Source organism: Lynx rufus, unplaced genomic scaffold (genome assembly GCF_022079265.1).
Source record: "Lynx rufus isolate CCGP_SWC_20201006 ecotype Redwood Valley unplaced genomic scaffold, mLynRuf1.p SCAF_7, whole genome shotgun sequence".
In the NCBI taxonomy this organism is placed as follows: Eukaryota; Metazoa; Chordata; class Mammalia; order Carnivora; family Felidae; genus Lynx; species Lynx rufus.
The window spans coordinates 48,602,427-48,627,143 of record NW_025814889.1 but is presented as its reverse complement, the minus strand read 5'-3'; the positions used below and the strand labels follow the sequence as shown (position 1 = coordinate 48,627,143).

General features: G+C 39.6%; 2 protein-coding genes across 3 annotated transcripts; one reads left to right on the top strand and one right to left on the bottom strand.

Moving 5' to 3' along the window:
* Window positions 1–4,671: 4,671 nt before the first annotated feature.
* On the top strand, window positions 4,672–18,473 carry ART4 (ADP-ribosyltransferase 4 (inactive) (Dombrock blood group)). Of its 2 annotated transcripts, none has more exons than XM_047067017.1 (3): window positions 4,672–5,134; window positions 6,922–7,630; window positions 15,401–18,473. In XM_047067017.1, the coding sequence occupies exons 1-3, from the start codon at window positions 4,949–4,951 to the stop codon at window positions 15,490–15,492; spliced, it is 987 nt and encodes a 328-aa protein (XP_046922973.1). In that variant the 5' UTR covers window positions 4,672–4,948; the 3' UTR covers window positions 15,493–18,473. The 2 variants fall into 2 exon arrangements, with proteins under 2 accessions (XP_046922973.1, XP_046922974.1); XM_047067018.1 differs by having other exon boundaries at window positions 5,080–5,166.
* Window positions 18,474–21,915: 3,442 nt separating this feature from the next.
* On the bottom strand, window positions 21,916–22,650 carry CUNH12orf60 (chromosome unknown C12orf60 homolog). The gene has a single exon (XM_047065628.1). The coding sequence runs from the start codon at window positions 22,648–22,650 to the stop codon at window positions 21,916–21,918; it is 735 nt and encodes a 244-aa protein (XP_046921584.1).
* Window positions 22,651–24,717: the final 2,067 nt, after the last annotated feature.

The following is a 24,717-nucleotide window of genomic DNA, read 5'->3' as shown; positions in this document are numbered from 1 at the left end:
TAAAAAAAAAGTAAGAGAATGATAGAGCAAGTGGGGGGAAATCTAGAAATCTAAACATGTGTGCTATCTATTATGGATAGGGTATGGGGGAATTCCTTGGACATATGCATGTTCCTTGTACAGACTTGAAATGTTTCTGTGAGTTAAAATTTTTATCTAAATAAAAGTTATAAAAATATGAAATGATTAAGGAAGTTTTGCTCACTTCTGTAAGGGTATTGAGTGAGGGTAAAAGAGAACTAACAAGATGTTAAAACCATCCCAAATTACCAAATTGGGGGGTCTCTATCAAACTACCTTCCTTTGGATAACAAAGGATTTCTGGCAGATAACAAGGATTTCTGGCCTTAAATTGACACAGGTCCAAAGGAGTTTAATAAGATCCAAACAGGAAGTACTCAGGGCCATTACAAAACCTTTAGGTTGGTGGCAAAGGACACAGTTCCCCCGGGACAAGACCCTCTAGGACTACTTCAACCTATGCTCCAAAAGTAGCTTTAGTAGCTTTACAAAACTAGTCTAGAATGTTTAGAATTTATTCTAGAAAACCTTTTCTTTCTTTCTTCCTTTTTTTTTTGAAAACCTTTTCTTAAACAGCTGTTTATTTGGGAAAAAATAATAAAAATTAACTTTTACTTTGTTGGACACCCTGTGAGTTGTTGGTCTTCACAAATCTGAGTAGAGCGTAAGCTGAGCCCACATGCCTTGAGAAGCTGGTGTCAGTGGCACTAAGAAACAGGAAACTGAGGAGCAGAGAGGTAAAATACTGTGCCCGTGGTCAGACATTAAGGTCATAATAGAACTAGGAATTGAATCAAAGTGCCTCTCTATTCACTAATCAATCTGCTTCCGAGACAGTATGGTTCATGGATCCATTCCATGATATTTTATAGAGTATCTCAATTTCACTGCCATCACAGCCCTATAAGAGTGATACCACCTCCAGTTGTAACATAACTTGTTCAAATTCACAAAAAGAAGGAAGACATAAAGGCAAAATACCAACACAGTTCTGTGCGATTTCAAAGCCCACATCCCTTTTACCCATCAAGACAGCAGAGATAGATTGCATTTTAAGGAACTGGGTATCAAGAAAATGATAATGGAGTGAACTCCCAGCTCTAAATGAACTAATATTAAATTATCACATGGGAACTTTCATAAAATAGCCCCCAAGGCAAAAGATGATTTTTTAATGACTCTACATATTGTCAGAAAGGGGCGCCTGGGTGGCTCAGTCGGTTAAGCATCTGACTCCTGGTTTCGGCTCAGGTCATGATCTCTGGGTATGATAAGGGAAAGGTAGGATAAAATAGGCAGGGAGGGAAAGGTTAGAACCTGAGGTCCCAGGGTGAAAAACAACACATATTTTGGAACAATGCTGGGAGCATCTGACCACAGAAAGCTCCCTCAGGCCTAAGGTTCCTCTTAAGAATGTTAACAGACACCACCTCCTCCCCCTCAGGTTCTCCTCAGGAGTTTGACAGTCAAAATACCTAACTAAAAGAAGTAAACATAAAACTTATGTTATACAAGGGATAGTATGACCATAGTCAGACTCCTAACACAATGGAATCGAGCCAACCAGGAATGGACAACACAGCACCTAGAGTTATCAAGCCAATAAGGATGAAAACTGAGAAGAAACAAGGGGGAAAGTATGGGGGGACTGACCGGAACCTTCTAAAGCGAAGAGCCTTGCCTGTAGTCGGGGGCATTCACTTTCACATGCTCCTTCTCTGCAAAGAGAGCTTTCATACTATTCTTACTTTCTAAGCTTATATTGTAATAAACTTTTGCCTGCTGCACATTTTCACTTCTCACATTTTTACATTCCACTTCTTTTCTTCAAGCCAGGGAGACAACGAACCCCGGGGTATTGAGGTAAAGAATCCTGCAACAATGGTCCATGAGATCAAGCCCCTCATTGGACTCTGAACTGACAGCACAGAGCCTGCTTGGGATTCTCTCTCCCTCTTTCTCTGTCCCTCCCTCGCTCATTCTCTCTCTCTCTCTCTCTCTCTCAAAATAAATATTTTTTTAAAAACATTATCAGAAAATACTGTTTTCATTTTAATCCAAAAACGTACACACACACATCAGACCTCTTGTCTTTCTCTATTCCATTTTATTGTCAGAGTTCTCTCTTCCTTTCCTCCATCCCTCCCTCCCTCTCTCTTTAATCAGCTCAACGACAATAGTCTCAACTTCTCACTACTGTTCTTAGACCCACTCTCTGCTCTGTCTCTGTCTCTCCTTCCCTCCCTTTTTTCCCTTTCTTTCTTCCAGCTCCTTTAAATTCTGGACAAAGGAACTGTACAAAAAAGTTACAAGGTTTCCTGCTTCCCCCTAGTGGTATTATTCTGGAAGTGGAAGTCACACTTAAGGAAAATTAGCAAATGTTTACAGACAATAGAAATAAAATGACAGACTCCTTTAGAGTTTTTGGAGACAGGGAGCCAATGGGAGGAGAGGAATGAACCTGTGATCACTGACAGTCTCTTTAACCTCACACAGCCTCAGGAAATGCACCTGTGACGTGGAAGTTAAACTATCTCCTCACAGTGGTCTTGTAGGTTGAGATACTAAAAAAAGGGTCTTGAAACACAGTACACTCCCAATAAAAGGTAACTGTTATTTACTTTTGACAACTCTATAAGGTTAGGAAACTGAAGCTCAGCACAACTTGCTGTTTCTTCTTCTTTTTTTTTTTTAATTTATTTGGGGGGTGGGGAGCAGGGGCAGAGAGAGATGAAGAAAGAGAATCCCAAGCAGGCTCTACACTGTCAGCACAGAGCCTGTCAGTGCAGAGCCCAGTGCAGTGCTTGATCTCATGAACCTGGAAATTATGACCTGAGCCGGAATCAAGATCCTGACGCTTAACCCACTAAGCCAGCCTGCTTATTCTTCTTGATCCAGCCAGCAAGCTGTAGAATTAAGCCCATAGTTCAAGTTTTCAGACTCTAGTGCTCTTCACCACACCTCAGTCTCCCAAATTGATGGTTGATAATGAGGAATCTTAAGAATTTAAAAGTCTTAAAGGGATATTTATTTTATCGTGTTTTCCTTTAAGTCCAAAAAATATGCATTTCAACGATCTGTGGTCACATCTCCAGATTTGCATCTTAAAGTTGCAAGAAGAGAAACACACAAAGATTTATGTCCCAAACAGGCTCACAAATCATTGCTTATAATAGCACAAAGTTGAAAGCAAGCTAAATATAAGATATTTATTCAATAAACCTTGGCACAAATAATGATAATTGTTTTTATTTATTTATTTATTTATTTATTTATTTATTTAATTGATTGATTTCTCAGGGCCAGAAGCTGTTGTAAGAATTAAAAACAGGTCAAAGCGTTGGATAAGGGAGGTACTATCATGTTCTATTCATTGATCAATCTGTTTCTGAGACGGATGCATGGATCCATTCCATATTTCATTGCATTGTAGCACCTATGGTGGAATACTGTGCAGCTATAAAAAAAAAAGCCATGTTTTCAATAATTATTAAACTATAGGGAGATGTGCTTACATTAAAAATGTTAAGGGAAAAAACAGTATGAAAATTGCATACTATATTAATTTAGTCCTAAATGTGTGTGTGTGTGTGTGTGTGTGTGTGTGTGTGTGTGTGTGTGTTGTGTAATACCAAAATCTAAATCTAAATAGTACCCTTGTCCAGGTGATAGGTTATGGGTAATTTTGTATCCCCTTTTATACTTGTGTGAATACTCTGAACTTCTGTCATGAGATAGAGCTGCTGTGATCATCAGAAAATTTAGATTACAAACTATTTTAGGATGCTGAAAAGAATACCATAATTTCATGGGTTTTTTAATGTTTATTTATTTTTGAGAGAGAGAGAGAGAGAGCGTGCGTGGGAGAAGGTCAGAGAGAAAGGGAGACACAGAATCCAAAACAGGTTCCAGGCTCTGAGCTGTCAGCACAGAGCCCAATGTGGGGCTCAAACTCATGAACTGTGAGATCATAACCTGATCCAAAGTCAGACACTTAACAGACTGGGCCACACAGTCACCCCCAAGAATACCATTTCTAAGAACAAGATTTAGTCTCTCCTTCACAGTTAAATAGTGAAATGGGAAGTGTTAATAGTAAAGATTTGCAAGAAAAACAATTATCCCAATGATTGGGAACAGATGAAAGATGTTCAAACTAGAAAGGGAAGTGCCTGAGAGAGAGTGTCTAACAGAACACTTGTGCTGCATTAACTTAGCACACTGGACCCTGCTTTTGATTGATGTCAGCTGTTCAGAGGCTGTCTTCTGACAGTAGTCAGTAGGATTCACTATAGACTGAAATAGTGTGGATAGAGGATCTGATGCCTTCAGAAGAGAAAACAGAAGAGCTGTGACCCCAACAGGAATAGTTTCTGGATTAGAGAGTTTCAAGGCTGTCGGGCGAAAGCAGCAATGAGAGCCTTCTTTTTGACAGTAACCCTAAAAGGTGTGCTGCTTCTTATCAGCCCCTTCTGGGCAGGGGCGGCCTATCAGCAGCACCAAATGTACCTGACATAGACCCACCTTGAGGTGGCATCTTTCCAGCAACCTGTGGGAGCCAATCATATCACTCGTGATGAAACCCTGCAGCTCAAGATAATGTCGCTTGGCCCCAGACACTGTACAGCTTGTGCCTTTTCCTGTCTTCCTGAGAAAGTTAAGGTTGAGCTGCTGAGCCTGACCTTTAACAGGCCTCTGGAATTCCCCCACACAGACTAGATAAGGGATTTTTTTTTTAATGGGAAACGTAACAAGTTCACTTTAGAATCCCTTTTTTGGTGCACAGATCTGGCTATTTCACAGAAATATCAGCTCTGCAAGTAAGTTGGAGTTGATCTCTTCCCTCAGAAAACTGCTGGCTGGTAGTCATCAACAAGATGTGAACAAGGAAGGTTCCCAAAGGAGAACACTGAACACCCGTTTCAGGATGAAGCCGCAAGAGCAAAGAAGTACTTTTAACACAAACAAATACCGTCCATCGACCAACAGATGCAGGAGGACTCTTTTCCCAACTACTCCTACAGCCCCTGTGCTGAGAATCTGGCTCTTTCCAAAGCAGCTTCCTCTCCTGATGCTGTTCTCTGCCTTGCAGACACCCTCCGGGAGTTCTGAGGTAGGGCACAATTGAAGAGGAGATTCTTTATGGTGAGTGCTCCAGAGGGGCACTTTCCTGGTGACAACCTTTAAATGACCTTTAGTCACTTGGTTCTAATTTCTTTCAGACATTTTAACAAGTAATGCTTAGTGAAGGGGGTTGAAAACAATGATCAACAATTGTGGAATTCTTTCGAGTTTATAAATTTGGCATTATGGAAGCTAGGGGCATAGTGTTATTTTCTTGATTCTCCATAAAACTTAAGTGAAACACTGCTTCTGTAGGACAAGTGGTACAAAATAGCCTATTTGACTTTAGACTGTGTCATATGGATCAAGTCACAAGAAGTATTATAATTTAAAGTTCTGCATAAGGAAAAATAACCTACTGTTAAGAGATAACAAAGTACATATTTGAGATCGAGTAATATAGTAAAGTTTTTAGAGCTTACAAGATTGAACAGAACATGATATTATTGATTTTGGCTTCTTTTGGCGTAAATAGATTCTGTAGAACTATTTGTAAACCTTCCATAAAGAGCTATTGGTTAAAATCATTAAGCAGTCTTAAAAGTCTGTTCCATTTTACATACAACCAAACATCTTTTCATCATAAATAACAGTAAAAACACCAAATGGTATGTTTTTGAGCGTTAGCTGCAACATCTTTGACATTGACTGGATGGAATCCTATCTCCTAATATAATGAGTACTGTCTATTAGAAAAGCACAGTTTCTTTGCCAAGAAGAAAACATCTTGGAATTTGGATAATTGAAAATATGGCTCTAAAAAATATGGACTGATGATGCTTAATGAATTTGTATTCAAATCTCTAACCTCAGTTTAATATGGACTAGATATTAATAAGTAACATTCTATTGACTACCAATGAGAAAATGTCTTTTTCCCACTCCTGTCTCCTAAGAGGAGGAACTATCTTCGGCACACTCCTGACCACTGTACTTCTCCTCTGGAGCTGGGCAAATTTACTTGATTGGTAACATTAGGATTAATAACTGGGTATTATGAGTTTGAGTCTGCTCTTCTTCCTGGGAGTTAGCCTGATGGCAAAGGGCATGAGCTCCGTGTACCTCCATGACCAGAATCTTACTTTGGGCAGGACCACAGTCCAACACTGTCTACAGCTAAGTAGGCAGGTCTGCCTCGTTCTGAGGTTTACTCTTAGCAAATCTACTTTCCATCAGACCTAAAGATGTGTGCCCCAACAGTTCAGTAGTAAAGATGTTATTTTAACCTTCATATATGCTTTCCCACCCCCCTCAATTTTTTCAATTGGTCAGAAAAGAGGGCTGTTATATACTGGGGCCCCCTTGGGAGAACCCAACATTACTCATCACTGAAGGTTTTTCTTAAATAAAGTTCAAAGACTTAATATAGGTTTTAAGTATTCACCTACAGAGATATTTCTTAACACCCATGAGAGAATGTGGAGGGAATCAACAGGGGAAACAGAAGGTATACATAAACTTTAAGATTACAATTTTTTTCTTCAAAGTACTCCCTGTGCAAAAATACTGTTTTTGGTTACACAAGAAGGGTCACTGCCTCCCTGAGGAGATGAGGGTTTTTTGAGCTTTTACTAATATTTATCAACCCAAATCCAATCTCTAACATAGGTCACTGATGCAGGGCATACTGGGGCAGTGTGTAATGAATATGAGTGAAACTTACTTCAGCAAATAAGTTTTGAAGCAAAGTCTTGGCTTTATGGAGTATAGCAAGTCAGCCACCACACCTACCATCTGATATGAATGGTTAAAATCAATATTTTTCTTTTCCTATAGGTTGCCATTAACATCAACTTTGACTTGGCACCATATTCTTTTGATGATCAGTACCAAGGATGCAGCCAGCAGGTCATAGAGAAGCTAAGTCAAGGAGATTATTTCACAAAAGAAATAGAAACACATAGAAATTACTACAGGGTCTGGAGTAATGCCTATTTAACCTGGTTGAACCAAGCAAAAGATCTCCCCAAGAACATTAATATTACGCATGCTGTGGCCATCTCAGTTTATACATCAAACAATAGCATTCGCACAGACTTCATCAGAGCCATGGCCAGTGCTACTAGGACTCCACGGCAGTATAAACATTCATTCCGTTTCAAATACCTACACTACTACCTGACCTCAGCAATCCAGCTGCTAAGGAAAGAGATAGTCGGGAAGAATAACTCATTGTGTTATGAGGTGCATCATGAGATGAAGGGTATCAATTTGGAAGCCTACAGAGGTGCCACCATCCGATTTGGCCAATTCCTCTCCACCTCCCTCCGAAAAGAAGACACACAGAAGTCTGAAAACCAAACTCTATTTACCATATTCACCTGTCTGGGTGCACCTGTAGAAGAAGTTTCTGTCAAGAAGGAGGTCCTGGTCCCTCCCTATGAGTTGTTCAAAGTTGTAAATATGAGCTACAACCCAAGAGGAAATTGGTTGCAACTGCAGTCAGCTGGGAACCAGAGCACATATAACTGTCAGCTACTAAAAGGTATTATATTATTGATCTAAATTGAATCCACTCTAATCAGGATCACAGACTACTGTTCTTTTACAAAAGTTATTTTTCTGGGTAAGCTTGTTGAGGGAAAGGCCAAAACCCTGGAAACTGGCCTTCAGGGATGGTGGAACTGACAGATTAGAGATAACCTGCGTTCTTTCTTGGTTTCCCTTCTCTTCTTTCTGCTAAACTACCTCTAGAAAAAAAAAATGTATTTCTGCAGTGGGGCATTCTAGACACAGAGAGTAAACCTCTACTGAAAAAAATAGCACATAAAATATAGTATTTTTACCTTCTCCCTCTAACTCATTTTTTTTTGTCATGGCCATTACAGGAATAAGGAGTGCTGAAAGTAAAGCAGGAAGCATGATTTATTCATTCACTCTTATCTATTAACTATCTTCTATGTTCCAGGAACTGGGATGGGAGACCCCAGGCAATGTGAAATGAATAAAGCAAGATCACTATCCTAGGGAGATTTTTAGTCTAATGAGAAATTGAAATATGAACAACTGTCCACAGTCAAAAGCACTAAGCAACACACCAGATGTTTAAGCAACGGCTGTGGCTTCCCTATGCAGGAAGCTATTCATTGTCTCTGGAGAAAGTAAGAAAGGCTTCAGAATAGAGGACCACATGGGACTTGAAGTAGGAATGGGGGCTTTCAGTGAAAGAAGAGAGGAAAAGCCATTGCAAGCAGAAAACAGCATATGCTGAATCACAGATTTCAAATACCTGGTGTCTTTAGGGAATCTCCATGATTCTGGATGGTTGGAATGTAGGAGGTGTAGGACATAGGAAGAGTAGAAAGGGAATACGGGATTGATTGGAGTGGGAAGATTCAGATGAGCTAGACCATTAAAACTCTTGTATTCTATGCTGAGGACTTTTCAAATTTCATGCTATAGATAATGGGAAGTCATTGGAAGTTTTTAAGGAATGGAACATCAATTAAAGCAGTATTTGAGCAAGAGCTCTGATGATACAGTGAAAAAAAATGAACTGAAGCAGGAGGAATTGGAGACATCATGAAACAAAAATATATGTTAAGGCCTTTTTTAGAAAAATACATGGCTGACTCCTTTCCATCCCTGTATGTTGCCAGCCACAGTCACTGCACAAAAGGGTACTTCTGTAGCAAGTGCTGTGCCCTGTTTGATTCAGAAGGAAGACCGTCCTTATCCACCTGTGCACTCATTCCCACTCACACAACTGCAGGTCTACCTTTGAAATATCCCTGAATCTTTCTCCACTCCATCACTATCGGTACTGTTAGTAATTCAGGCTGTCAGCGTTTCTCAAAATTTGGGGGCTACAGTGTCACAAAGATCTTGAAACTATCATCCACACTGAAGTCTTGGGCCTGCTCACTCTGGTGCTATCTGCAAACACAGACCAGGGGAGAGGTGACCTATCAATACTTTTATCTCCTCCTGCCTCTCCTTGGAAGTGTGATAGGCACTACTATGCGTGAAATGAGTATCTGTTCCACAGAACCAAGAGATTAGTGTTTGCAGAGGAGAATATGAAACACTAGAGTATGAAGAAAACAGTGAGATTTTGATAATAAATGAGAACATTCATAGCCAGTTTCCAGGATTCTTTGGAACTATACTTGACTATGGCACGGTTGCTTCATCCTCATCATGATGAAGTTGAGACAGAAAAATTTTTCTACTAGGTTGATGAGCACAATAAAATATATTAAGTAAAAAGTTGTAGGGCATTGACACAACCAATATCCACCTATCTCTACTTATTACCAAAAAAATGTATTAATTTCATGATGTTTGTAGCTTTCAGGAAACTGAGAAAAAGGAGAATATAATACAAACAATTACCCATACTCTTCTCTGTAAGTCTCAAAGAAAAGGTGTTTCAAGACCCTCCACACCAAATTAATGACCCTTGCTTTCCTGTCAGGAAACAACTCAAGCACAACTTTGAGTTAAGGCTTAGCTGGAGTAGCCATGCATATCACTAGATTCTGGAAGCTTGGTTGGTCTTGACTGGATCTTTGGAATCACAAATCATACTTAAGGGAATCAATAATCTTGTACTGCTCTGTAAGCTTTTTGTGAGCCAGGGTATGACTACATAGTATTTAAGAGCTTGGCATGGAATCCAGGCACTTGGACCCCAGATCCATTCTGTCTAAATTCCTGTCCAACTGGTACTATGTTTGAGCTGTGTTCTCAATCCAGTTGCTTAAACTCCCTATGTTTCTTCAGCTATGTAAGGAGCATCACAACAGAGCCCCACAGGGCTCTTGGGAAAATAAAATAAAACACTAAAGAATTTCTACATTCCCTAGCATATAGTATTTGATAAATAAGCCTTAACCAATATTAATTTTAGTCTCCTGGAACCAGAGGTACTTAATCTGTATTTGTTGAATAAGTAAGTGAATAAATGAAGCATTCTCTTTCAATGCCTCTACATGACCTGGGCCTTGGGTCAGATGACCAGATAACGCAATTGACTAAAAACAGTTTCAATACTTACTAGAATGAGAAAATATTCTAGAAAGCTCAACCCCTAGTCAAAAACTAAGGAGCTGTAGCCACAATATAAATGATCTGAAATGTGGGCACTTGCAATGTGAGTTATTATATCTAAACCTTTCCTAGAAATTCCCCAACTGTGCAGTCTTGGGAAGAAATTGTAAATGGTGGAATGAAACTACCACTGGTCATAGAAGGTGATGTTTTGGTCAGAGGCATTACATGGTAGGCCAAGAGCTGGAGTTGGAGTGTCTTCCCAGCCAGCACAACTACAAAACTATTTGGGAGATTGAAAGAGGGAGAGGAACAAGCCCAAGCTGCTGTGATGCCATTCTTCCTTTGACTCCTTTGGCTCTGGCTGAAAGTTGCAGAGAAGGCTCCTCCATCCTCTGGTTCTGCCTTCCCTAAACCCCTTAGGGAAGCCAACTGAGGGAAGCCTCAAGGCTGCCATTGGCTGGTGGTTAGCATAGACACTTTAGTTGAGGACAAAAAGACTAATCTTGAGACAAACACAACCAATATCCACCTATCTCTACTCACTACAAAAAAAGTTTGATTAATTTCACGATGCTTGCAGCCATTCACTGCAGTGGTATTTGTTTTCTCAATGAGTAAGCTATTTCTGAAACTTTCCTGAAGTCATTTCTGTTAACTAACAAGTAACACTCCACTTATCCCAACATCTTGGAGCAGTACTGGATTGATCCATACATGAACAACGGAAGGAGGAAGGTGGCGGTATGTTTTTCTTTTCTGGGAGTCCTTCACTGGAAGGGAGTAAGATCAGTGGACTCTCTCCAGACCTGTTTTTCTAGGTAACTGATATTGTTCACCATCAACCTCAGTCTAGGGATGCACAGATAGTATTCTACTGATATCTAATTCCTCATGAAACCGGAGTCCTCTCAACTGTTTCTTATCCCTTCAATTTTTTTCCTGAGCAGAAGCCACAAACTATCTTATGTCTCAACAATTCCCTCTCAGCCAGTGACTTGTTTCCTCTCCTGTTCCCTCTTAATCTGACAGACAACATATTTGAAAGACAACACGAAGACCTTTAAAATTGGTCAGCCAGGACACCATAATTCTCCCAATGAAAAGACAGTAGATTAGAGAGCATAGCTTCTTCAGTCCTTCAATTTATTTCAAAATTGGTTCTGTTAACTTGTAACTACAATTCCCAAGTTCAAAGAGCACCCAGGAATCTGTCGCCTTCAGAGAGTCAACAGGTCAAATTGGTAGCATAATATATTTAAGCGAGTCAATTTGAAAAAGACAAATCATTTAAGACATTCTAAACTAACAGCTCTCCCTTCTAATTCTTCTCTCACCCCTCATATGACCTATACTGGTTACCATAGAAACATGTTTTCATGCTCACTGAAACATTCGAAATATGTTATGTCAGTTATTTGTCCTTAAATGTTGCTTTGTTCAAGAAAATAATCCGTGCCAAAAATCTGTACACACACAAATACATGCTCTGTTCTATATCGTTGGATTCACAAGGAAGGATTTATTTGTTAAAATGTTTCACATAATCAAAATTCTTAAGCATGTTTCTAGAAAAAAATACAGTCAATTGTTTGTAGCAAGCCTGGTTTTACATGTTAACTTTGCCAGTTACTAGCAGTAAGGACATGGACAAATGGCTTAGTTCTTCCGTGCTTCCATTTCTTTATATGTAACACAGGGGAAAATTTTAATAAAAACCTACCTTATAAGATTCTAGTGAGTATAAAATGACTTATGCATGTAAAAGCTCTTGGAACAATACCTGATGCTAGTAAGTACTCCAAACTTTCAGCTACTATTACTGTTACATATTATTTATTTTATTAACTTCCTGTTTCCTGTGTTCTCTGACTCTGGGCTTTATCTCAAACAAGTTTTCCCTATTTGTGATATCACATTACTCTTGAAGGATAGTGTCTATCTCACCCGAATGCATGAAAGAATGAGTAACTGAATGAATCTAGGATGGTGGAAACCACCACAGCATGGTGGAAAGAGAAGACTTTGGAGCCAGGATGGGCTGGACATATGTTAATAGCTACGTGGCCCTGTGCAAATGACAGCCTATAAGCCTGTTTCTTTATTCATAAAATGGGGCAAGAGGGAATGTTGTGGTAGTACTTGGTATCCACTCTCTCAAACACAATTGAAAAACTCTGCAAAGTACTTTGCACATGGAAGTGGAATAATAGTTTAATGGCACAAATGCATGCTTCAGTGACATTGAGAGTTAAAAATAAAACAAAAGAAGAGGTGGAAGAAACAATGCTTACCATTGTTTGAGTGCCAACTTTTTCCTAGATAACTCTCTAAAATAATGACATTCATTAATCTCTGCATTTTGACAGAAACGAGCTATAGATAGCATTCGGCTCCAAATACCAGATTACCTAGATACGCTGTATGTCAGTTTTAGCTTTTTCTGTTTTTTTCAAGGGATTGACTGAACAATCTGGTATAATTCGCAGATTCAGAATTCATTAAATAAAAGGTATAATAATTATATGTTCTCCCCAGGCGGTATACCCTAAGGTATAGATGACCAAATTGAGGTTATAAGTCACTAGTAGAATGATATTTATGTAGCAATTTCATTTACAAAAGGTTTTCACACACATTATCTGTTTAATTCTTACCACCACCCTGTACATTGGGTTACTGACCCCACTGTACTGATGTGAATACTAAGGTTTAGAGAGGTTAAATGGCTTATGTGAGATCATTCAGCTTACAAATGACAAAAGTACAACTTTTTCCCATGCTTTATGACAAAAAGCCCATGACAGTTTTCCCTATAGAGTATTTTCAGGAGATTTATTTGCTGTTCAAAAATATTACTAAGGGGGCGCCTGGGTGGCGCAGTCGGTTAAGCGTCCGACTTCAGCCAGGTCACGATCTCGCGGTCCGTGAGTTCGAGCCCCGCGTCGGGCTCTGGGCTGATGGCTCAGAGCCTGGAGCCTGTTTCCGATTCTGTGTCTCCCTCTCTCTCTGCCCCTCCCCCGTTCATGCTCTGTCTCTCTCTGTCCCAAAAATAAAAATTAAAAAAAAAAAAATATTACTAAGAACCTACCATTAGTCTTAATCCTCTGTGACTGTGACTAGATTATAACTCACTTTGCATACACATAAATTACAAACACACACACACACACACACACACACGACAATCAGTTACCATTTTGCATGCCGTTTAACTAGAGTGTTTTTTATTCTAACCCATTTTATGACATTATTAAAGAGTGATGGTCATGACAAGGCATCAATGCATCACAAACTCCAATTTGAAAAACACTCTACTAGGGACAGAGGGAACACAAAGTATTAAATAGATAGCCTAGAAGAAAAGTAAAAACAAATACAAAAGTCAATTTAATGTGAGTTATCCTTAAATGAAAGATTTTGTAGATTGCATCGAATTTAATTCACAGATGTTTTTCATTTATTCTCCTAAACAAAGATATTGTCTGTGCAAAAAAATAATAAAGTGTGAGCTAGAAATTTAATGACTGTAAGAAAGGTAGAGAAAAAACGAACAAAAGAGGAAAGAAAAGTTACTTTAGCTGAGAAAATAAAATTAAAGTAAGCTTTTTTAATATCCTGGTTATTATGAAAGGGGCTTAATAGGTGGTTTGAAGGATGAGTATGATTCAAAATAGTAATATCTGTATGTCTGTCACTTCTTTGAGCCTCATTGTAATAGCCGTGAAACAAAGTGGAATGACAGTGATCCGAGTATTTCCAAAAACCTCGAGGTGCTCTCATTTTACAGATGAGAAAACTGGGGCCCAGTGAAAGTGACTACCATGGTAAAGGTAGGCTAGGGGCAAAGCTTCAAGACCAAAGCTAATTCCTTCCAATAACCATAGTTTCTACCTGCTATATTGGTTTACTGTCAATCAATATTTTCTGATAATTCTCCAGTAGAATCTCATCCCATTAAAAAGTGAGGAAAGGCAGGGTCAGGGGTCCTTGGGACCTCAGCCTGAATGAAGAGAAAACAAAACAAGAAGTGAATAATGAATAACCTGAGACAGTGGTATTAATGGTTCCAAGGTCCCTGTGAGAGTTCAGATAATATAGTTTTACACAAAGTTTGGCAAAAGCTTAGAAATCTGTACCCACTATTAACTCTCCGTGTCTACTCTTATTGGTGAAAACTGGGGTTTTAAATATCATTTGCATATATAGAATTCCAAGAAATTCCAGGAAACTCAAAGGATTTTACGCATTATTATGTGAAAGTAGTGGAAAAATATTTCTCCATCATCGGGTCGTCCTATCAAATGAGCTGTTCAAATAGGCAATCGCAGAGCTGAAAGTCTTCCTACCCTAAACATCTTTTCTACTCTAAATAATCAGTGAAGGTTGGTTAAAAAGGCAATTCCACTCTTTATCTAGAGCCTTTTTTAAAGGTTTCCATCTTCCAACTCATTCTATATCCTCATCCCATTAAATTCCCAATTAGTAGTGATACCTGACATAGTTTCTTGTATTCCAGTCTTGCTTCCATGAGCCACATCTAACTGCCTGCTAACCTTCCCCATACTTCCTGTGAAGAGCATGCATGTGTAGGCAGTACACACACACACACACACACACACACCACCACCACCACCACCACACACCAAGCAAGATTGTGTGAATACCTTTGGCCCACTTTGTAATTAAAAAATGGACATGCAAAGTATGGAGAAACAATATAGTGGTTAAACAGATGTGTGATGCTTGGTAAATTACTCCACATTTTGTGTCACCATTTTACCAACTGAAAAATGGGGATAATGAAGAATAAACACTGCATAGATTTCCTGTGAGGATTAAATGAGTTCATCTATAGCAAGTGCTTAAAATAGATCATAGCACAGAATGAGTTGTTTAATCAATGTTAGCTTTCATAATGATGATGAAGCTGATGGTAATTAGATGGGGGTAAGTGTGATGGGGGGAGTGCTGCTGATGATAATAAAGGTGGCAAATCAGGAGATCTCAAATACCTACTAGCTGGGTAACCTGCAGTAAATATCTGAACTTCTTGGTGCCTGTTTCATCATCTGCAAAATAAACAAGCTGAGTTCTGTTAGAAAATATCTAAAAGAATATTTTTTTTAAGTAGCCAACTTAAAATACTTTTATTAGGAATTTTCTAACTTTAAAAAAAAGTGAATCAAAGGAGAAATGAGGTCATTTAAAAAAAATTCTCTTGCCACCTAAAACATCTCTAACTTTGTGTTTGTTTTTACAGCTTCCAGCAAAAAGTACAACCCAGCTCCCATGGTTATTGCTTCTCTCTCCTTCTTGACCAGTGTCGTCATCTCTTCCAAAAGTAGAGTATAAAGGAACCTTGTGGTTTTGCTTTCTCTGTGCCCTTTTGCTTGACGCCAGCCAGGGCACCCTGAATACCCTTGGGGAATCACTCTGCCCAGTCACCAACTGACACAGAGCTGGCCCAGCCCGCTGCCTGTGAGTGGACCTGTAACTCCGTATATTTCTTCTCCGTGGACACAGAGATTCATACTGAAATAGAAAAGGACCCAGCCAGAGCCAGTGAGATACAATCATCGTAATTTTTTGGCATCAGGATTGGGAGTGGGGTGGGAGCCTTTTTTTTTTTGAGTGAAGATTAATGAAAGCAGAGTGAGTAGGAGCCTGGAGCTACTAAGCAGCTATCTTGCCACCAGCAAGGGAGACTCTATCTCCTTGAGAATGGAGTGAACACAATGAAGGAAGAATTGAGGAATGAAAAGAAACCATTTTGGTGAGAGTAAATGAGCCCCTAGATCCAATTGTGCCTGAAACTGGACTCCTGGGGTTTTTTTATTACAGAAATCAATAAATAGTATATTTGCATAAATAATTTGAATTGAATATCCTACCTTAAGCAATTAAAGGAATCATGAATACAAGGATTCTCCATTATTTTTTTTTAGCAATCCTAAGTAGGAACAAACCAGAGAAGCTTGAGTTCGAAAGCAGAGACCAAATTCTTCATCAGATGGAAAAGCTTTGAAGCCCAGAGACATAGCTAAAGTGTGAGATTTTTATCAGCATTCAGGACCAAACCAGTGTAGTCTTAGATAGGAGGAAATATGAAAACTTGAGAAATAAAAGGGAAAGTTAATACAAGATGTTAGTGAAATCTCATTCATTCACTGCCAGTAGTGGGGTGCTGCACGTGTTTCTAAAACATTACAGAAGTGAGAATTTAAATTCCTATATTATTTTAGAAAGAACTTTACGGCAAATTGGATTTTAAGTCAGCATCAAAAATTTAAGTACATTTATTAGGAATGTATGTAGATGTGTGTGGAGATAAAGGAGAAGATGTAGGAGAAAAAAAGTCTGATAACCAAGCACATATCAAAGATACATTGAGTCGCCACTATGTGACAATAATTAAGTGAAAGGGAGTATAAATCATCGAACTTCACAGCTGGGAATGTTCTCCAACTCACCTCAGTAGTATACAATATCAGTGGGGCAATGGGGTTGTTTTAGCGGATTTCCAAAGACCTTAGTATTGGGCTAAATGGAGTGAAAGTGAGGGCTAGCTCTACACCTTTGAATTTTGAAAGTCCATGCTATTTAGCCCCTCTGAGATTTGAGTAAGAAACAACGAAAGTAAAATCAGTTTAACTGACCCCAGGAGAACTTTCTAAAAGGACCGTGCCATGAGAGAAGAGACTCAGTGAAGAATTAGCCTAAAATCACCTGGTAGAGAATTCAGGCATCTAATACTTTACACGGAATTTTGAGAATAGGGCCAAGCGCATCTCTGTCACCTAGCTTACATTGGTCTCTATACCTAATAAAGCAAGGATAAAATTTCCATAAACACAATATTCCTGATTTATTGCCCAGGGACCTTGGCAGGTTAGTGGCTACTGAGTAGAGTCCCACAGGCCTGACTCTGGGAAGAAGCTTTGCTGTGAGCCTCAGTGAAGCAATAGAAAAGCCTTCCAACATCTTGCATATATACATTTTTTTTCTGTGCCACATAAATGCACTTATTGAACCATACTATGTACAAAACACTTTGGGGATTAAAAGTTGAATGTCGTAGGCCAGATCTTCCATGAGTTTACAATCTCTTGGGAGAAATTAAAAAAAGAACATAAACGAGTCACAGAGGAAATAGCAAAAGAAAGGAGGAAATCAAGCCTTCTGTTCATGATAGTTCAAAAGAGAGACTCCTTCAAACTGAGGCAAGAAGAGATGCCAGGAAGGCTTCAGGGAGGAGGCAGGATTTGAACGAGGTCTTGGAACACTGGGAGTGGAGCAAGGGGTTAGAGGAAGAAGATAGTAAGTGTAGGTATGTGTCAAGTGCTTAGTGTCATCGTGCATACAAATGAGCACTTGAAGTTTAGAGAAAAATGAGATCCTTCTGACCTATGGTTGGATACAGCTTTCTATCAGAGATGAGGCTTGAGAAAGGGGTTCAGATGGGTAGAAAGGAGACACCTGAGCAGGAGAGAGTCGGAGGATATAGGAATGACCAGTGTACGTAAGGGTCAGGAAGTAGGTCTGGTAGAGTGAAGCTGTAATGTGGACCAGAGAGGAAAGAGTCACCCAGTCAAGCTAAAAACGCAGTCTAATGCATTGGATCTCCATGAGAAATCAGTTTTCTGAGTAAGACATTCTAAATAGGTGACTCTTAACACATGCCTCCAGCACCTGCGGCATCAGTGTCCCTTAAGAATTTGTTAGAAATGTGAGCTCTAGGGCCTGATCCCAATCCATGGAATCAGAAACTTAGAACCTATGTTTAAGAAGCCCTCCAGGCTTGTGACTTATGGGATTATGATCCTGCCGTTGCTTTATAGAACAAATCTCCAGAGATAGAAGTTATTCCCTTGAATTATGTAGATTTGTAGGTTAAGGATGGATGTCCATAGTTTACGTTCCCTTGATCTCTCTCTATGGTCCACAGTTTTTGTGCAAGAAAACCGTGAAGTGGACCATTGATTTAAATCAATTCAAAGTCTAAGTTCATGAAATTTTAGGACATCACTTTCAAAAATTTCACTGTAATTTCTGCTCTTTTTTTTCTTCCGGGATACCTTTGAAGATAAAATGGACGCTTGACTGTGCACGAATTCACATGAATTGTTAAAAGAGCTGGTGTTATAAAGTTGCATAGTATTTACCTCCTATAGTAATTTTTATTAAAATAAAACATGTTTCTCTCCTTTTTGTGTACACAAAAAGTTATCTGGCCTCATCTATTATTTTATTTTTATCTTTATAATTTAGTGTTCTAATATGCCTATCTGATTGTCGTGAATTTCTCTGTTTGCTATTACTTTGAAAAATAATAAAGCCAGTGAAAGAAAATTTCTGTAGAGTTTGATTTGCCTGGGGAGCCAGGATTCTTGGCCTGAGTTGTGTCATGATCAGAATCAAATTGACTTATGCTCTATGAACCAGCTCTTGATTTGGTAAAATTCAACAAGCATTCATTGAACTAGATGCTTTCAGAGATGCCAACACGTACCAAACATTGGCAAGTGAGAAAACGTGAAGAAAAAAAAAGCATTACAAGTATTACAGGACTCCCTTCCTACTTTCCTTCCTTGTTTTCCTTCCTTCCTCTTTCCTTCCCTCTTTTCTTTATTTTCTCGTAGTAAATGCCCGTGTGTTTCATTTTGTTTTACTTTATGGCAGTTCACATTTTTGTCCCCACTTATGCTTCATTCAGTTAGTTCACACTGGGCTCATGGCCCCTGAGAAGGACTGAAACTAGATAAGAGGTAGAAACTAGTGAGTATTCCCCATGCTGCTTTTCAAAACCTGGAGGAACTGATAGAAAATGAGAGGAACCCAAAACAAAGAATTTGAGAGAAACATTAAACAAGAGTAATAGGTTAGAAAGGAGTGAGGCTTCCCCACCGACACACACACAGTATCTCCACAGGCTGGGAAGCAGCCACCACCAAGAAGTCATCAATATGGGAAGATTAGCGGTCCTGGGTGGTGGGGGAATATCTGTGAGAGGCACTGCAAGTGATGGCCAGCCTCACAGGAGCCACCAGCATCTGAAAACCACTCTTACTGATGCCCTGCCCATCTCTGAGGTCAAGGGATGACACTAGCTGTCGTTCCCATTGACATGTGGTGAGGACTTCCCTAGAACTGCCACCAGTCATTCTTCCAGTCATTTCACAGAAAGACTCTGCCCAAGACTTTTCTTGGCCCTTGTCCCATTCATTTCCATGTGACTCCCCCTGCTGTTGTAATAACCTGGGACACAATCTTAAGACCAAGAGAAAGCAGGTGAAAACCGGAATACACACAGTTTCAGAAAAAGTAACAAAGTGAGAGCCACGTCTCCCTCCTCCCATTTATATATGCATATTTTTGAAGTCAGGTTAGAAATGGATCAGCTCGGGGCGCCTGGGTGGCTCAGTCGGTTAAGCGTCCGACTTCAGCTCAGGTCACGATCTCGCGGTCTGTGAGTTCGAGCCCCGCGTCGTGCTCTGGGCTGGTGGCTCAGAGCCTGGAGTCTGCTTCCGATTCTGTGTCTCCCTCTCTCTCTGACCCTCCCCTGTTCATGCTGTCTCTCTCTGTCTCAAAAATAAATTTAAAAAATGTTAAAAAAAAAAAAAAAGAAATGGATCAGCTCAAGAATGTCCTCAAAATAAGACAGCTATTAATGGATACCTATTGCAAACAAACAAGGTTTCAGCGTTGGAGCTGAGAGAAACTGCAGACTCCATGTAATGAAACTCATCCTTTTTGCAAACCCTCTAAACCCTGGAAATGGTCAAAATCCCCGTGGCCCTTGCCACAGGACGTTCTGAAGGTCTTATTGTTAGGGAGCAAGGAAGAGATTCCTAATTTAAAATTATAGTGGTGATTCCAATGACAGCCTTGGCTTTGGAGCTGAGCTCCTGACTCAGGTTAGCAAAAGTGCAACTTCAAAGTAGCCATGACTGAGGAGGTGACCTGGGAACCTTGGTGGAAGTGACTGCATCGCAGGCTAAAAAGTACACAAACTGAGTGCCATCTTCCCCCCTCCATCAAATGCCCACCATCTCTTTCCCTTTTAGTTTCTCATGCTGCAGACTTTTTTTTAAGTATAGGGAAATATGTTTTCTCTTTAAAGAAGAAAATGGGACTTAAAGCTTTAGATGAGAAAATGTTTACACGAGGAAAAAACTTAGGTATTCTCAGAAAAAAAAAATTCCAATAAAGAACTAAAATTACTGGGGCGCCTGGGTGCCTCAGTCGGTTAAGCGTCGGACTTCGGCTCAGGTCATGATCTTGAGGTCTGTGAGTTCGAGCCCTGCGTCGGGCTCTGCACTGACAGCCCAGAGCCTAGAGCCTGTTTCGGATCCTGTGTCTCCCTCGCTCTCTGCCCCTCCCCCGCTCATGCTCTCTCTTGCTCTCAAAAATAAATAAAACATTAAAAAATTTTTTTTAAAGAACTCAAGTTACTAATTGCTTTTCTTATTCTCAATGAAGTTCTTATTAGGTTCATGTAGAATATGGCAATGTTGAAAGCATATGCTTCTTCCCACTGAATGAGCGTCAAAGACTTTCTGGTAGGCAAAGGGACTTGTCTAACTTTTCTTCCCCCATAAAAGCACATCTCAGAAATCCTACAAGTGTTTCAGTCTTCATGAAAGGTTAGTGCAACTCCATTTTTCAACCTCCAATAGTTCCTAATCACAAAACTTCAGTAGGAAACAGACAAGAATAAATTGTTTGCTCTGGTCTTAGTCAAGTAAGCAAGAAAACAACTACTCTTCCTTCATTGCTCTTATTTACTTCTGGGAGCGCCTGGGTGGCTCAGTAGGTTAAGCATCACGATCAGGTCATGATCTTCGGCTGAGAGCATGATCTCATAGTTCATGAGTTCGAGCTCCGCGTCGGGCTCTGTGCTAACAGCTCAGAGCCTGGAGCCTGCTTCGGATTCTGTCTCCCTCTCTCTCTGTCCCTCCCCCACTTGTGCTCTGTCTCTGTCCCTCTCAAAAATAAAAAATAAACATTAAAAAATCAATCAATCAATCAATCACTTCTGGATAAATCATACCAAAAGTATTTAGTGATGGCATATAAGAGTTAAGGCACTAATGTTTCAGAGATGAGTATATAAGGGACAGAAATGCAGAAGTTTATTTTATACGTGTCCTGTCTCAACAGTAGTTTCTGCCAGATTATCTAATGATAACGTTGACATTTACCTGGATTTCACACTGCAGTATCTAGAAATAGAATTACTAAGGGTGGGGAGTGCTTGGATGGCTCAGTTGGTTAAGTGTACGACTTCAGCTCAGGTCATGATCTCATGGTGCATGTGTTTGAACACCATGTCAGGCTCTGTGCTGACAGCTCAGAGCCTGGAGCCTGCTTCTGATTCTGCATCTCCCTCTCTCTCTGTCCCTTCCCCTGTTCACATTCTGTCTCTCTCTGTCTCTCAAAGGTAAATAAATGTTAAAAAAAAATTACTAAGGGTGGAAATTAGTTTGGGGTTATTTTAACTGTTTTAAGATGACAGGTAACGTTTAGAAACATCCTCAAACATAATACATTACCTTGCTTTTCTGAACAAAATGTGATCTTTAGTAACTGCCACTTCAAGCAGGCTTTCTTTGATTATTTTTATTTGAATAAAGCAAAATTCAAGGTAAATGGTCTGTTGGGTGACTACTCTTTGCACTTATGTCTCAACATAACACATTTCTAGCATGAAAGGTCTAGAACATACTCCAAAATTTCACAGGACTCAAACTGATTCTCTGACAGAAATGAGCACTCCTACTGGTCATTGGTCTTCTTAGGCACAGGTGTCTTGGTTTCCATAGTGCTTATGACTTTTTGGAGGACCTCTAAGATTGGTAGCAAAGCTTTGACAATTTGCTCCAGCTGATCTGCAGTGGACTTGATGGTATTCTTGGTTTGCTCAGTTTTTGGCGCACCCTGCAACTTCTTCAAGGTGTCTATTGTACTGATTTGGGGTGGCCCTGGGCTTGTGCTTTTCTCAGATGTGGTGGCATCTGATTGCTCTTTGGTGTCTTTTCTATAGAGGTCACTTAACCGAAGATTCATGATGGGATATTTCATCAAGGGTGAGACAGAAGATTCTAAACTCCCCAGGATGTTACTACTATTCAGCACAGAGACAATGACTGGTGTGTGGACATTTTTGAACATTTCTTTAGCTGACTGATGCAACTCCTTTACATTGGTGTTCTTCTCAACTATGGAACAAACAGCTGTTGCAATCTGGGAACATAAAGGTTCCTTTTGCATTTGGTCATACTTTGCCTCCAGTACAGATTGCATCTCCTTTAAAATTTTGAACATTTGTTCAAAGACATCCTTAATATTATCATCTTCTTTCACAGTCATGTGGTTGATCTGAGTATTCATACTGCAGTTAAACAATTCAATAAGTATGTTAGTGAAGGAAGCAAGATCTTGCATATGAAAGAAGAACTTTTGGGCAGCTTGAACCAGCCTGTCTCTATCCTTTTCTGATTCTGAAGACATTTCTCCAACAAAAATGTTTCAGCACTGCAAAACAAAGTAGTAATCCGAATCAAAACTAAAATTATATTTGTCAACCACAGGGAGACTGAAAGTATAATCTAAATGTGGAGGTAACTCCTGTCAAGGGTAGGAAAGCTACCCAAGCTATAAAGCAGAAATGATCCTGTGTTTTAATTTTAAAAAACAGCAAAAATAATTAAAATAAATATATATATTTTATATATAAATATATATTTTCTATATATAAATATATAAAGTAGGGGTGCTTCAATGAACTTAAGTCTCATATTGAATATTATGTGCTAGATCCACAATTAGATGTGCTGATATATGGAGTAGCATTATTCTCAGAGATTATCCTCAATAACTATCCAATCTAGTGGAGAAGATGGTATAAAGCTTACAAATTACATAGAGGGGCTCTGCTTCCAGTTAAGATAGAGCAAGCACACTCCATCCAATCTTTCCCATTGAGTACAACTAAAAATCCTGGACAGAATATATCAAGTAACTATCAGATAGCTCTGAGAGGTGGATAACAGCAGACCAAGGAGGTAGAGTGCCACACTCCAAAGAAGATCAAGGCCATCTGATGCAAACTCCATCAGAGTCTCTCTTGCCTCAGAATGTTTCTGTACCTGCACTGCAATTCCTCCTCTTCTGCTTCAGAGAGGAGTGTTGATGTCTCTAACCAACGTTCACAAGTAGAATTCCAGAGGAGATACAAAAAGACGGGATTGTGAACACTGGCCCCGGAGTCACAAACCAGCAATCCACAGGCAAAGTCCAACCAGCAGATGTGGTTTGTTTGACCCACCATAAAGTAGTTTCAAAACGCATATCAACTGCTAAATTCAAAAACTGAAAGACAGAAATCTGGATTGCTATTGATGATTGAAAAAAATGAGATTAACTGGCAGCACTAAGCCCATGTTATAAGTTAGAAAAATCGTCTGGAGCTACAGCTGTCCTTTTTAAAGTAGACACTTACCCTCTACACCCTACTGTCTTACACTAAGTGTTTCAGCTAATATGTTTTGTCCAGTTACTGTAGGCACTGGAGTTACGTTATTGGCTATACCCACTAATGCACTTTATACGAAGTAACCTTCCTGAAATCCAAACCTCCTCATATTATCTCATAATAAAAAACCTTCAATAATTCAGTATTGCCTAGAGAATAAAATACAGTTTCCTGGAATGGCATTTAAGGTCATCTACAAACTGTTTTCAATTTTTCACTACTTGCCTTCCCTTCACTGCTCTCATATAGATCCTGTGCCACCAGCCTAGTGGATTAATTTTGTTGCCTGGAAATGCTCTACAATACTTTGTTAGCTCCTTTGTTCACAGTACTCCCTCCACCTGCATTATCTCTTCCCACTCCTTCCCCCTCCACACCTATTGAAATCGTACTTATCCATCCATACTTACTTTCAATACACTGTCTACACATCTTTCTTCTCTTTTTCTCCCCCATGCCTGTACATGGTAAGCCCTGGATATGTCAAGTGCAAAATGACCCACTGGGACAAAAGTAAAATAACACCCCACTTAATCCTTCTTTAAAACTATAGAGCAGTGGGGCGCCTGGGTGGCGCAGTCGGTTAAGCGCCCGACTTCAGCCAGGTCACGATCTCGCGGTCCGGGAGTTCGAGCCCCGCGTCAGGCTCTGGGCTGATGGCTCAGAGCCTGGAGCCTGTTTCCGATTCTGTGTCTCCCTCTCTCTCTGCCCCTCCCCCGTTCATGCTCTGTCTCTCTCTGTCCCAAAAATAAATAAACATTGAAAAAAAAAAAAATTAAAAAAAAAAAAAAAAAAAACTATAGAGCAGCATCTTTACATTTTACACATTTTCTAGTTGGATTTGTTAATATAATAAGAATAGCTACCATTTAATAAGTTTTTGCCATATTATACATGCATTATCTCACTCAATACATAATGACAACCGATAAATTACAAACTAATACTCAAATCACACGATGAAAAAAAATTAGATTAAGTAACTTTCCCAGGGCTACATAGCTAGGAAGTGATACTTGGGGTACACAAAATCAGGACGGTCC

Coding starts and splice junctions, on each gene's coding strand:
- ART4 (XM_047067017.1), top strand. CDS start 4,949: ATGAAGCCGCAAGAGCAAAGAAGTACTTTTAACACAAACAAATACCGT. Junction 5,135..6,921: donor CACCCTCCGGGAGTTCTGAG/GTAGGGCACAAT, acceptor CTTTTCCTATAG/GTTGCCATTAACATCAACTT. Junction 7,631..15,400: donor TAACTGTCAGCTACTAAAAG/GTATTATATTAT, acceptor TTGTTTTTACAG/CTTCCAGCAAAAAGTACAAC.
- CUNH12orf60 (XM_047065628.1), bottom strand. CDS start 22,650: ATGTCTTCAGAATCAGAAAAGGATAGAGACAGGCTGGTTCAAGCTGCC.